Source organism: Pelmatolapia mariae, linkage group LG10_11 (assembly GCF_036321145.2).
Source record: "Pelmatolapia mariae isolate MD_Pm_ZW linkage group LG10_11, Pm_UMD_F_2, whole genome shotgun sequence".
Lineage (NCBI taxonomy): Eukaryota > Metazoa > Chordata > Actinopteri > Cichliformes > Cichlidae > Pelmatolapia > Pelmatolapia mariae.
The window spans coordinates 70,956,983-70,970,444 of record NC_086236.1 but is presented as its reverse complement, the minus strand read 5'-3'; the positions used below and the strand labels follow the sequence as shown (position 1 = coordinate 70,970,444).

The 13,462-nt window shown below is 39.6% G+C and overlaps 1 protein-coding gene across 1 annotated transcript in view; it reads left to right on the top strand.

The window, feature by feature from the left end:
* ntrk1 (neurotrophic tyrosine kinase, receptor, type 1) overlaps positions 1-13,462 on the top strand; it is a 44,947-nt gene that overhangs the window by 14,373 nt on the left and 17,112 nt on the right. Inside the window, exons 6-13 of the mRNA XM_063485044.1 lie at positions 1,463-1,605; positions 2,204-2,339; positions 4,765-5,091; positions 6,311-6,369; positions 6,458-6,560; positions 8,471-8,626; positions 10,517-10,647; positions 12,628-12,800. Coding sequence (XP_063341114.1) covers positions 1,463-1,605; positions 2,204-2,339; positions 4,765-5,091; positions 6,311-6,369; positions 6,458-6,560; positions 8,471-8,626; positions 10,517-10,647; positions 12,628-12,800 — 1,228 coding nt within the window. The remainder of the gene's footprint in view (positions 1-1,462; positions 1,606-2,203; positions 2,340-4,764; positions 5,092-6,310; positions 6,370-6,457; positions 6,561-8,470; positions 8,627-10,516; positions 10,648-12,627; positions 12,801-13,462) is intronic.

Below are 13,462 nucleotides of genomic sequence, written 5' to 3'. Positions count from 1 at the left end.
ACAGTCCTGCTAAGTAACAGTAACTATTAACACTTCTTTCAATAAAGCTGAAACACAAGCTTAAAAAATCAGACTCGCTGCCATAAAAACAAGGAGATGCTTGCATGTATTTATGTTTTATATCCTTTTTAAAAAGCTACTTTTATTCCTTCCCAGTTGGGAGGTTAGGAGTCACCTTACTACCATGACAAATATAGACTCTTAATCCTAATCTTATTGGATAGTCTGTACATCACTATTATCAGTCACTATTCATTGGTAATTACATAAATAAGTAGAGCATAAAAAAGCTGTATAGTTGCCTGTGAGAGACGATGGTCAATCAAAGCGCTCAGGCTGGTAAAGGTAAGCTTCTACTTAGTCAAATGGGTCAGTTATTAAAAATGTAGACTTAAATAACTGTTTGTGGTTTGCCTAAAAATCTTTATTAGTGCTGTGATTTGGGGTTTCTAACTATGGGAGTCTATAGTGATTGTCTAGATTTTGGAGCCAGTCTCAAGTGGCCACTCGAGGAACTGCAGTTCTTGGCACTTGAGCCCCAAATTTTGCTTCTTGTGCTGTGTGTGAGATGAGGAGGAAGCCAGGCGAGGAGCAGCCAGTCAGAAGAAATTGAACTTTTTATGAAGTTGAACACCAGTCGAGATGTGCTGTATGTGAGAGCCAACACAGTCATTTCACACATAAAACAGTCTTTAACTGCACGCTTACTAGTAAAAGTGTACTGTCTCATTGTGCCAGTATAATAGGGTAGCCTTTTAGAGCGAGTAAGAAGCACCCTTGCCTAATCCAGTATTTCTGAGAAGTGAGAATGTTTCTTAGAGAGCGTCTCTCCCGTGGACTACATGTGAGAAAGGTCAACTCTTCTCCAACCTGATTCTTCAGAAATTCTCCACAATTCATGTGTGAAAATGACACAAGATAAAAAGCATGTTTTAAATATGTGAATAACGTGAGGCTCAAGTGGAGCCCCTTAAAAGTTGCAGAGCTGGAAATGCACAGCCTGTAACACGACTTATAGATTTTTCTTTAGGGCAGAAGTTGAAAATGTAAGAACTCGTTTCATTTGTATTTGTTAAACCACATGTGGTGGAGATTTATTTTGTAAAGTTCATCATATTTTTTAATCATGTTTTGTAAGCAGTATTTGAAATAATGCATCTACTTCAAATTGTCTTGAAAAATAATATGTTTTTGTTCCTATTCAGGATATAAAAGGCTGCAAAAAAGCAGGTACACCAAAATGTGGGGAAGAAATTGGCTCAACATTGTTGCTCTAATCACATACAGCAGGAACTTCTTGTTGCCAGGAAACATATGAGAGATTTTGTCCCTGTGCTGTTTTTCTAAAGAGCTTTGAAAAAAAAAAAAAGGAGGAGTTCAACTCTATACTTAGTTGCACCATCACAACAGCAACCTGTGTTTATTGCTATGTGCTCTCATGCTGTCTGTCCTGCACTCTCAGGCCTGCCTGAGGTGAAGATTACCGCCTCACAGGATAAGATTCTGGAAGGAGGCAACCTTACATTCGTATGTGAGGTGGAAGGAAGTCCCACTCTCACCGTGAGATGGCAGACCGAGGCCCTTCACTCTCACTTTTTTACCAAGGTAGCTGAGAATTTTCAGCATGTGCTCAACAAATACAAAATTAGTTTTGTTTTTTTTAGGATGTCATAGTTTTTTCTCTTCATATGATCCCCGATGGACTGGATGATGCTCAGATCAGAGCTCTGTGTTATGAAAATTGACTTTCTATTAGTGTTTTAAATTAAATTTAAAAAGAAATTTTTAAATTTAGTCTCTCTCCCCAACCAGACGCGGCAGATGGCCCCTCCCTGAGCCTGGTTCTGCCGGAGGTTTCTTCCTGTTAAAAGGGAGTTTTTCCTTCCCACTGTTGCCAAAGTGCTTGCTCATAGGGGGTCATCTGATTGTTGGGTTTTTCTCTGTACCGTCTACCTTGAGGTAATTGCTGTATCATTGTAGTCAGGGTTTTTACATTGTGGTGCCATTTCTGATCTGCTGTAAAGCTCTTTAGATCAGCTACATTGAGCCTAAAGTGACATAAATCACCTTCAAATGCAGCTCTCTAATCTATTGATCCGTACTAGAGTAAATTGGGTCTCATTTCATCGTTGTAACGCGTATACCTCCAAGCGATGTATTTGTAGTTAAACACCTTGTCTGTGTGTGCCGGCGGTAGCTGCAGGAGAGCAGAGACTCTGCGCTGGAGCTGGTCCTTTACCTCACCAATGTTTCCTCCAAGGACAACCTACACAACCTGACTTGCGAGGCCGAGAACCAAGCTGGGCCAGGGGAGAGGATGGTGCAATTGGACATTGAGTGTAAGTGCCTGCAAAATAAAACCGAGCTCTTGAAAGCTCACAGGCTCAATACAAATCGTCGGGCTTAATGGAGGTTAGGGCGAGAGCACACTGGGGCCATTTTCTAGTGCAGGCAGGGTGGACAGCCAGAGAAAGGGAAAAACGCACTGCACTGATTTCTTCTAAATGCCCCTTCTACAAATACGAGTATGTACCCACCATGCTTCTAATGGAGCTCTCTGTCACCTGCCACTCACTCTGGCGACTGGTGAGAAGTGTTAAAATAGTATAAGTGAAGTGCAGCGGGTATGGCTTGCTATTTAATGCAGGGATACAATGAGAGGACAAAAGAAAGTGAACTCACCTCACCTTGCTCTTAAAGAACTCCTTCACCTCATGTACTTTTAAATTACACTTGCAGCTTGACCCTGGAGGTTTACTGTTGTTTTCTCCTTTCGGATGCATTAGTGCATCTGGAAGTTGAACAATGAGGAATGACAGCACCCAGCGGTCCCACTGAAGACAGAGTCAGATGCATTAGTGATACATTACTGACAATACTACCCAAACAATATCATATATCACCAACTCAGTGACACTCATTAGAAAATAAAGCCAAAAAGAGCAGGGGCGCCAATCAGCTGAGGCCAAATGCACAAGCATCAAGGGACAGATAATGAACATCAGGAAAATGGGGCTGATAACCCGTGCTAAGATCTGATTTGAGCCTGTGCTAATGGACTTTTCCCTCCTACACCGGAAAACCGCTTCATCCGCAGTGATTGGCAGTCTGTAAATGCGTTAGTGCAGCTAATCTATCAACATCGGCCCCCCTGGTGGACGGACACTCGTTAACCGCTAGCCCTTTAATTATTCTTAATTACCTCCCAGAACAGTGGGTGTTTACTGCTGAGTGGCTCTCTGTGCCATTGATTCATGGTACTCGTGTGGCTTCCCTTTCATATAAAAGAGCTTTTCTAAATTATGCTTTTTTTAAAACTTTAAGTCTGAAAAGGTGAAAGCAAATCATCTTTTTTGTCAACATCTACTGTCCCAAAAGATGGTGTTTTGCCTGCAAAGCATCCAGTTAGCACCGACTCTACCTGGACTGGGGCCAGAAATCATTTATTGTGTTTGCCACGTTTCAGAATGTTCATTGTCTAATTCTGCAATGAAGTCTGAGAACTGGCAGGCTCATTAAACATAATTCTAGCCTTCCTTTTCACCCCTGCAGTGAAATTGCTTGTGTAAGATTAGCAGAGGTCGCTAATGGATGATTAGTTAAATGTGATAAATAGCACTAATTTTCACTCAGTGTAACAGACTTTAGCGAGCCCTCGGTAAAGAGACGAATGCCTCGGTATCTCCTTAGCGCAGCACTTTCTGGGGTTGGGTCACGGGTTAAGAGCAGCAGAATGACTCGTGCACATCAGGGGTCTCTGCAGTCGAGAGTTGTGTTCGATCTAAACAAGGCCATTTCCTGTAACTTCATGTCCAGAAGAGCTTCCAGGTAGCATTTGTGGTCAGGGGCACGACAACGACCAGGATTTCATTATTCATAGCAGGTCAGCGCAGGTTTGCAGTGCAGATGGAGAGCATTGATTCTTGGAAACTCAGAGGCAACCTATAGAGTACTGACCTGCTTTGTTATGTGTGAGTAAAATGCACATTCAGCATAAAATCAGGGCTGAGCATATATAATTATTATTTGACTGTAAGTGTATCTATGTGTATTTCGTGGGAGAACTTTTTTAGTATGGGCAAAGTTGCAAGCATAGACTGTATACAAAAGATGGACATGACCACAGGTCGAGTGTCTTGTTATTTTTTAAGTCAGGGTTGGCTTTGATAACTTTGATTGATATGTTGCTTGCAATAATAAGACTTGAAACAAATGATTGAGACCTTAAACTTGTCAGTAAAATGTTAATTTGGATCATAATTTAAGTGAGCTATAGACTACAAAATCTGACTTCCTGACTTTCATCCAGAGAAGTTCCCAATGAGGTAATTTCATTGGTTAATCTTTCTCTGATTGATTGTTTTGCCTATGACAGAGTGTATTAAGTCAGCCGCAAAACCACAGAGTCTTTATAGGTGTATTATATTATATTATAACTATGTTGTATATAATATTATATATAAGTGCTTAGCTGAAAGACTGGAAACGGGTGGAACCAAGTAGTCAGATGCAGTAGAACTGAGCTAAGCTAACTGTCTGCACTACACAAACATGAGAATTGAGTCAATATTCTCATTGAACTCTTGCCAAAGATGTATTTCCCAGACTACCTTTTTTACTTTCTCAGTTGAATTTTTCCGTCTAAAAATACATTAAATCAAATCACCAGGACACCATAGACAGTTTGGAGCTCTTTTCTTTAGAAACACATTTATGTCTGTGCTCTGCTACTTCACAAACTCAAAACTCTATGTCTCCTCGCAGTTCCAGTCAGAATAATCTTCCTGAAAGATGCTGTGCCGCAGCACCACTGGTGTTTTCCGTTTAAAGTGGACGGCAATCCCGAACCGAACATCACCTGGCTTTACAACGGCAAGAAATTAATCGAGACCAGATACATATACACGCAGCCCATCATAGATTCAGGCGATGGATCGGTGAAGCACGGATGTCTCTTCCTTGACAAGCCAACCCATGTCAACAATGGCAACTACACTCTGATTGTGGAGAACAAACTGGGAAGAGATGAGGCCACCGCACTTGGGTTGTTCATGGACAACCCCTTTGACAATTTTGAGGGGATAATTCCATGTGAGTTCCTGTTTTGCTACTCTAAACTAAACTACTCACTGATTACTAATTATCTCCTAGAGTCATGTCTCACTTGGCAGCCATCTTGAAACATCTTGAAAGCCAACTCTGAGCACATTATTTGGCCAGTTATTTTGAGGCCTTATCCAAATGAGCTGGGACATAAAACCTGGATGTGTAGAATTATATGTTTTATTAATGATAAATGCCACTTTAAAAGTTTGCTGATATTATACCAAAATTGTAAAAGGTTCTAATTCAGCCACCAACTTACTGTTTGCTTTAATATCTTTGTAATCACTTAAATGTTATTAATTAAAGTCATTAGAAGTTGTTCATCATCCTGTAATATCAACTATAGCTGCTGGGTTTCCCTATGGAAATCACATAAAATTAATTACCTACCAGAGATGAAAGAATTTGCAGACATCTTAATCATCATGTGTAGAATAAATATCTTTATTTCATCTCTAGGTTTTCTTTGCATTATAAGTAATGTCACTTTAAAAATCAATCAAGTGAACAGCGTATGTGCCCGTGCACTGCAGTGGAAACCACTGATTACCAGCGTGATTCCTAGACAGGGAACCAAGATGACCACCATCATCTAGAGAGGAGGCATCTACTCTTTCCTGGTGCCAACCTGCCACATATGCAGCTTTGTGTCTTTGGTTTAAGTTTGAAGGAAGAAGAAGGGCATGCCTTTTATTTTGAGCAGTTATGTTATTTATGGAGGTAACCTGCTATCATTTAATTTATTGTTTTGGCCTTGGTCCAAACAATAAACCCACACCAAGGTGTGTTATTGCCCTTCAGTGTTAAAGTAATGAGGAGTGAAGAGGGAGCACATTAGATATCTGACAGAGACAATAATGTAAGTGTCACTTAAAACTAATTGATCGTCACACTAGTTCTGGGGATTCTTTCTATGTCGTGAACTGAAAGGTGTCGACCTTACTGCATTGTGATTCAGTGCTTGATATGTAGAAATAGCCAAACTAAACAGAGTGAATGCACCGTGAGAAGGACATGTTGCATCATGGTACTCTGTGCTGTTTGCTCATAAATGTGTTTTGTGCTTTTCCCACATGCAAGTCGTCGTGGATCAAAGTAAGTGTTCAGTTGATTTTGAGTCTATAAAAAATCTCAGCATGTCCTTTGAACACTGAATGGAGATCTACATGTCATTTTATTTGTTGCTCTCACTCCTGCCCCGCAGGTCCTACAAACAAATCAGACATGGACGTCACAGAAAACCCAGAGAGTCGGATGTATTTGGTACGTCTGTGCCAACGCTTCTCAATCCCAATGCAAAAGCAGCAGCTAATGAGTGTTAGTGACTGAAAATACAATGTTTGTTTGACAGGTGTATGTGGCCGTGGGTCTCGGTGTGTTTGCTTGCAAACTTCTGCTCATCATGGTTTTGGTTGTCTACAAATGTGGCCATCATTCCAAGTTTGGAATTCACAGTAAGTTAAGTTTGACTGCAAGCTTGAAATTAGGCACGAAAGTTAAAGGAGAAGCCTGATGACACTCGTCTTTTAATTGGAACTGCAGTCACAGACAGTAATTAGCTCTAATTAGTCTAACAGCTATTTCCATAATAAGAATCTTAGCTCTGTCAAAAGATTTAAAAAAATAACTTAATGGGGCTGTTCATGTTCACTACTCATTGTATATTAAGTCTGTTGCTTCATCATGATTGGAGAAAGGTGAAAAAGGACTAGTTATGGTCTTAGCTATTCCCTAACCTGCCCGAGAAGCTGGGCATCTAACCCCAGGATATAAGAGCGATATCAGGCTTCTCACCTATTGTGACAGTATCGTGCATGAATGACAAATGTCAATAAATTATATGACTGGGACAACTTTTTTATTAAAAGGAGTTTGAGAGGACTGAGTGAGCTGCACCTCTGCAGCTGCCTGCCGCTCATCTGCCTGAGGTTAGCGGCAGACTTACATATGTGCCTTATGACAAGTCAGTGATATTCATTTCCGCTCAGAATTAGACTCCTTCCTACCACTTCAATCACCTGTAATTTGGTTTCTAAAGGTTGAAAACAGTTCTCAGATGGGCTGCAAGAGTTGTATTTCTTTCAGTAACAATGTGCTAAAAGGTTATTATGTTTTTTTTACTTATTGCAGAAACATGTTTTCATATTCGAACGTTTAGAGTCGAAGGGAGAAATGAAAGTAAAAGCTTTGGTAGGAAAACACTGATGTGCTAGAAAATAAATGAATTATGGAAGGTGGTAGGTTTATGCCTTGTTGGCATGCTGTCAGACATCCATCAAGAAAAAGTGACCACAAACATTACACAAACGGATTGTGGTCACATGAAGCACAGGCTTTAATCACATGGTTTTTCTATAATGCACAGTAGTAGCTCTGTTTTATATATATTTTTGCATCTATGAAGATTGCATTCCTTGCTTTCAACAAAACACACCTGGATCCCCAACCAAACACTTTGTTCAGTTGTAACGGGAGAAAATTGTGCAGATTTTTAAAAGTAATATAGATGTATTAGAGTTAAAGGAATCTAAGGCTTTACATGATTTTTCTATGCACACCTCTGAAGAATGTATATGAAATAAGTCACAATCAAATGTTCTGCCAAGTAACTGTTTCAAATCACAGACGGTTCTGTCAGTCTCTTAAAAGGTAATGCACAGGAGAGACGGACTAATATAGGATTTCCACTGAGCTGTAACTTTGCTCGAAGGCAGCCGCTGTGTTGGCTAAAGTGCCTTAATTACTGCACGAGAACGGCGGCAGAAACCTCCCCTGGCCACCACCACGGGGTGAGGGCCATTAAAGAGGATGGCTGGATGGACGGATGGATGGCTGGACGGATGGATGGATGCAGGAACACACACACACACACACCCTTCTCACTCTCAGAGTGCCTAAGTGGCCCTGATTGCCTAAGTGGACCCTGCTCCCTCTTTCCTTCCTTCCATCGCTTCTGTGCTCTCTTATTGTTGTTCCATTTTCTACCGTGTTGGACTCTGGGGGTTCTGTGGTTTGCCTTCCTGAGTGAGGTTTTACAATTTGGACCCCACTTGTTTGGCTTTTAATACGCACTATAGTCGGGGGTTGCTAACCGCCCAGGCTTCCTGTATGGTCATATTTTTTTCACTTCAGTGTGGCCTGATTGCTGCATGGTTGATGATGGTGATTATTAGAGCTTGTCATCATCTGTCACCATGGTACCAACAAATGTGCATCCAAGTTAGTAATAGTGAATGCCAATTCCTCGAAAGGAAAAATGGGTTCTGAATTGCTTCTTTTGATGGCTGCTGCAATCACAGATGGTTGGAGACTGATTAGGTGTCTCATTTCTCTCATTTTTATTGGCTTTGCTCCATTTCATTAGGATCATCAGTTCTGGGGAAGGAGGATGACCTGGCCGTGTCACTGCGCTTCATGAACTTTGGTACCAGCCCGCCTTCCTCCGATGAAGACTCTGGCTTGTCTAGCTTCGTAGAGAATCCACAGTACTTCTGCAGCATAATCAAAGACAAAGACATGTGTGAGTATTACTGCAGAGCCTTTCAGATGTTTGAATACACTCATGTTTCCCCAAAAACTGCATTTTGACACCTTGATTGTAGGTATTCATTTGCTTTTTCATTGGGAATGTTTCATTCACCATCAGTGCTTGCTGATGAACTTCTGTAATGTTTTATTTGAGTGTCACAGAAAAGTAAACAGAATTGTTGAAGTGTAGTTAACTTTCACTGTGAGCAGGGCATAAAGGTTTTTTTCTGATGAATTATATTTCATATTTGATATTTTTTAAGAACATCATAACCAACATAAGACTTAAAAAAATACATGCATGAGCTTCTCGTGTTCGTTCTTTATGATGTCGCAGTCATTGGGAAAAGCTACATCTATCACTACGGCCGTCTTCCTTTGTTTGTCTGCCACCACTATGTCTGGTTGGTTAGCCACCACCATTTTGTCCATGGTGGTATGTATATATATATATATATATATATATATATATATATATATATATATATATATACATACAATCCTAAAAGATCTCCCACTGACAGTAAGAGCCTCTAAAGTTTTTTAAATCTGTTTTTATTTATTCATTCCCTAAGGAAATTATGTAATTATTATTTCTTTTAGGCCCTTAAACATCACCATGACTGAGCTAAAAGAGCAAAAATTAATACACATCTACATATTATTTTGTAATGTTAGAGCTGTAGTAATGTAAAGTACCTTAAACTGATATTATATCTTTTTCCCAGCTTACAGACCAAAGCACTCAGACATTCATACTCCTGCTTTGTCTGCAGCACTTGTGTTGCTTTTAACCTCTGTTTGGCCTCTTCTTTGTTTATTTTTAATATCATAGTTTTATCTTTCTTTTTAAAATCTGCTGCTCTGCTTCCAGTCCATCAGTCACACTGGTGCGATGCTTCCAACACCAACCCTTTCATGTGAACGTGCTCACTGCTATGTTGGGAAACTCTGGGTTGACCTATTGAGTTGATAACCACTTTTGTTTGATTGCTTAGCCTGACCTACAATTCTCTGGATACCGTTTGGCTCTAAACACGTCTTGTACTTAAAGACAGTAACGTACGACATGAGTAGCTACAGCAGTTTCACCTTTAAGCTTAACCCTTTAATGTCTGGACAGCAGCCACTACATTCTGTCGATGATCTCAAATATGTGTATGTCTGAGGAGGCGAGTTGTTTGTGTTGTTTGTACATTCATGCAGTTTTGAAAATGGAATTCCAAAATCACACTATGTGTATTTTGCATTGACATGATTGTACATTGCTAAGATTGGCTGTAGTTCAGACCGGGCTTAAATTTGTTCAAGGGACTTATGTGAAGTCCAATTTAAAGACCAGTCTTAACAAAGGCCAACTTTGAAGTTAAGACCAGGCTTGGTAAAAACCAGTTGGTGGATACGTCACACTATCTGCATTATAGTTTAATGGAATCCCTCCACTACCAACCCGAAGACACGGACCACTTTTCATTTTAACACACCTGACTGAATTAAGGCAGATTTTGAAATAAATCTAACTCAGTGTCACTTCTCCTTCGAGTGAATGCTCTCTACTTTGTTTTGCTTTCAGTTTCTGCCACTCTCACCCTTCTACATTTATTTCACTGCCTTCCATCGGCTGCACCAGCGAGCCTTAATTTTCCTGGTGATTATCCTGGATTATTTGGTGTCAGACAATGTTGAGACTAACAAAGGGCTTTGTGGTTTACTCAGACTTACTCAGACTCAGGATTTCTGATTATTAAAAATTGCATTTAAATTTCATCCTGTCTCTCAAAAAAGGAGGATTTATGAAAATATTGTATTATATGCTTGAGGTGGATAATCTTTAGAATTTCCCCAGAATTCTTTTAAGTCATTTGTGTTTTTATGATCTCAGGTGTCCAGCATATTAAAAGGCAGGATATTGTTTTGAAGTGGGAGCTGGGGGAAGGAGCGTTTGGCAAAGTCTACCTGGCAGAGTGTGCAAACCTCAGCCCCGACAACGACAAGATGCTCGTAGCCATCAAGGTGAGTAGCTGCCAAAAAAAAAAAATCCTCTCCACCGTTTTTAAAAGGTAATTTAACCATTAATCCGGCTTTGTTCATTGGCATTGGTAGTGAAAATGTCAGCAGTTAGCATGAGGTCTGAGCAGCAGAGCAGAGGATGTTGAAGTGATTGACAAAACTACAACGCACAAAAAAGATTATTACTGCAGCATTTGGCTTTTAAACCTCATCCTGGTGCTTTTACATCTGATTAGCTTATTTAATACAATTGAGCGTAACACCAAGTTCCTTTTTTTTTCTATGCAAACGGTAAAATTCACTGTTCTCATATCACTGGCTTGCAGTTTGAGACTTTAGGACAATATGTGTGTCAGTCTGCTTTTATCCTACGCTATGTTAAAAAAACAAAAACCCTAAAGTCCTCATTAAGGCTCTTAGCACTAACAAACATGACGGTACAGTGCACTTACAGTTAATTCACTCACATGCTGAAATTACATCCTGCGGTTTCAGAGAGTTGTTTTTGTTTAAGAACAGTCAGCTGATGTACTACGCGGCTCGTGTTACAACAGGTTAATGCAAACCGCAGCGGATTAAAAAACGCGATGGTGAATATGGCTCGGCTCAGATTTATCATCCCATTAATCAGACATATGCTTTTATAACACATCGTCAATGATCTGAGGAGGGAAATTCGAGGCCCAGACAAAGAATGAAACTGTTTTTAAAATGTATGAACCAGACAGTCTCCTTTTATGCTCCACACTGTCTGTTGATTTGGAACTTTTGAAATTTTAGAAGGAAAAATTTACATTTTTATTTTTCACCTGCACTAGCTTTGAACTGTGACACTAACTGTCACAGTTCAAAGTCATTTGTATTTTTGTATTTTGCTATAAATCCAACACTCTGCTTTTTATTTATTTATTCTTTTTTAATGCTTTTCTTTACCCCTGTCTAAAAGCCCAAACGCAGTCCCTGACAGGCTGTGGCAGGTGTCTGAATGACAGAAACAGAGACGACTTTAGCCAACAAGAATAGCAAAACTAATTCGTATGTCTGGGAACATTAACTTTAACTTTCTTTCTCCTTGCAAAGAAAATATCAGATCAGCTGCTCTGCTCACAGCCGGAGCTGCTGGTCCGAGGGATCCACTCATGACATCACACAGAGCCAAGAACAGAAAAAACTGCCTCAAGTCTGATATGTTTCACCAAAAAATGACGAAAACCATAAAGGGGTCATTTTAAATAATGAGTTAACGTTTTACTCTCTCAACCAGAATGAGGGCCTCTCATCAGAAACTTTTATTCATTTATCTATATATATTTATTCATTTATTTATTTTTCTTTATGTTAAGAAGTATTATTCAGATATTTATTATAGCTCAGTAAGTTAAAAATTAAATCTAAAAATTCATTTTTATAATGCCAGACAGATTGAACATCCTCATCCTTTTTCCACATTCTTCCCTCAGAGATTTTGGTGCCAAAATTATATCACACGACAGTTTCACAAATTTTCAAAATATTAAGTCTTCATATTCTCTCTCTCTCTCTCTCTCTCTCTCTCTCTCTCTCTCTCTCTCTCTCCCTATATATATATATATATATATGTACAGAGAGAGAGAGAGGGAAAGAGAGAGAGAGTGTTGTTGTATTGTCATATTGTATTTATAAAATAATTTACAAACAAAAATAAAAACAAAAATAATTACATTTAAGTAAAGCCTCATTATTATGTCATAACAAATGAATACATTCAGTTGTTTGTTACATAAGTAAGTAACTAATATTATTTCCTTAGCTGTGTGATAAGGAGGCAGCTGTAACATCACAGTAAAGAAGTAAAGACTTTGAATTTGAATACAGTGTCGTTCATTTTTGACCCCCCCCAAAAAAGCAGTAAGGACCTGAGCTGCAGCTGAGTGCCTGGTCAATTGTTTACTACAATAGAGCTTCTAGTGTTAATGGAAAAGTACAATCTGCACGTATTCACAGACTCTGAAGGACGCAAATGAGTCCACCCGGCAGGACTTCCAGCGGGAGGCGGAGCTGCTGACGGTGCTCCAACACCAGCACATTGTGCGGTTCTACGGCGTCTGTACCGACGGAGAGCCGCTGGCCATGGTGTTTGAATACATGAGGCACGGAGACCTGAACCGCTTTCTTCGGTATGTAACAGTACAAACTCCACATCAGACCATGCCTGCTGAACAAAATGCTGATCCTTTCTGTGATCATAAAGTGTGTTGTAGATTTTCCCAACAAATATTAGCCTTTGAATATGTTCCTCGTCTGTGTGGCTCAGAAAAAGTACTGGATGAAAGGCAGCAGAGGCGGCAACAAAAGAAGTTATTACAAACACCTCATTGCCTTTTTTCACAGCAGACTCGTCAGAAGCCCCGAAAATCTCAGTAAGAAAGTGTCTCAGCGAGCCATCAAAGTGTGACAGTGTTACAGCATGCAACGCAAACGGAAGCAGATAAATATGATTCAGTCAACACTAAAGCTAAGATGAATAGCTGATTAATCAATTATTTGATTAAATAAATGTTTTATCCTTGATTAATTGCTGTCATTTACAAGTACTAAAAGAAAAACTGTTTCTGGCTGTGACATGTGAATGTTTGCTGATTTGTTCGGCTGATTTACTGCATTTGGAAAGTTTGTAGGTTTTTTTCATGTTTCACATGTTTCAGACTCATTTGATGCTTGATTCAACTTTTAGAATTATTTCATCTAAACTTCATAAAAGACTAAGAGAGTACTCATACCCTCCCATTAGTACTTGGATAAAGCAGTTTGTCATTGAATTTATCAGGAGATCAGATTT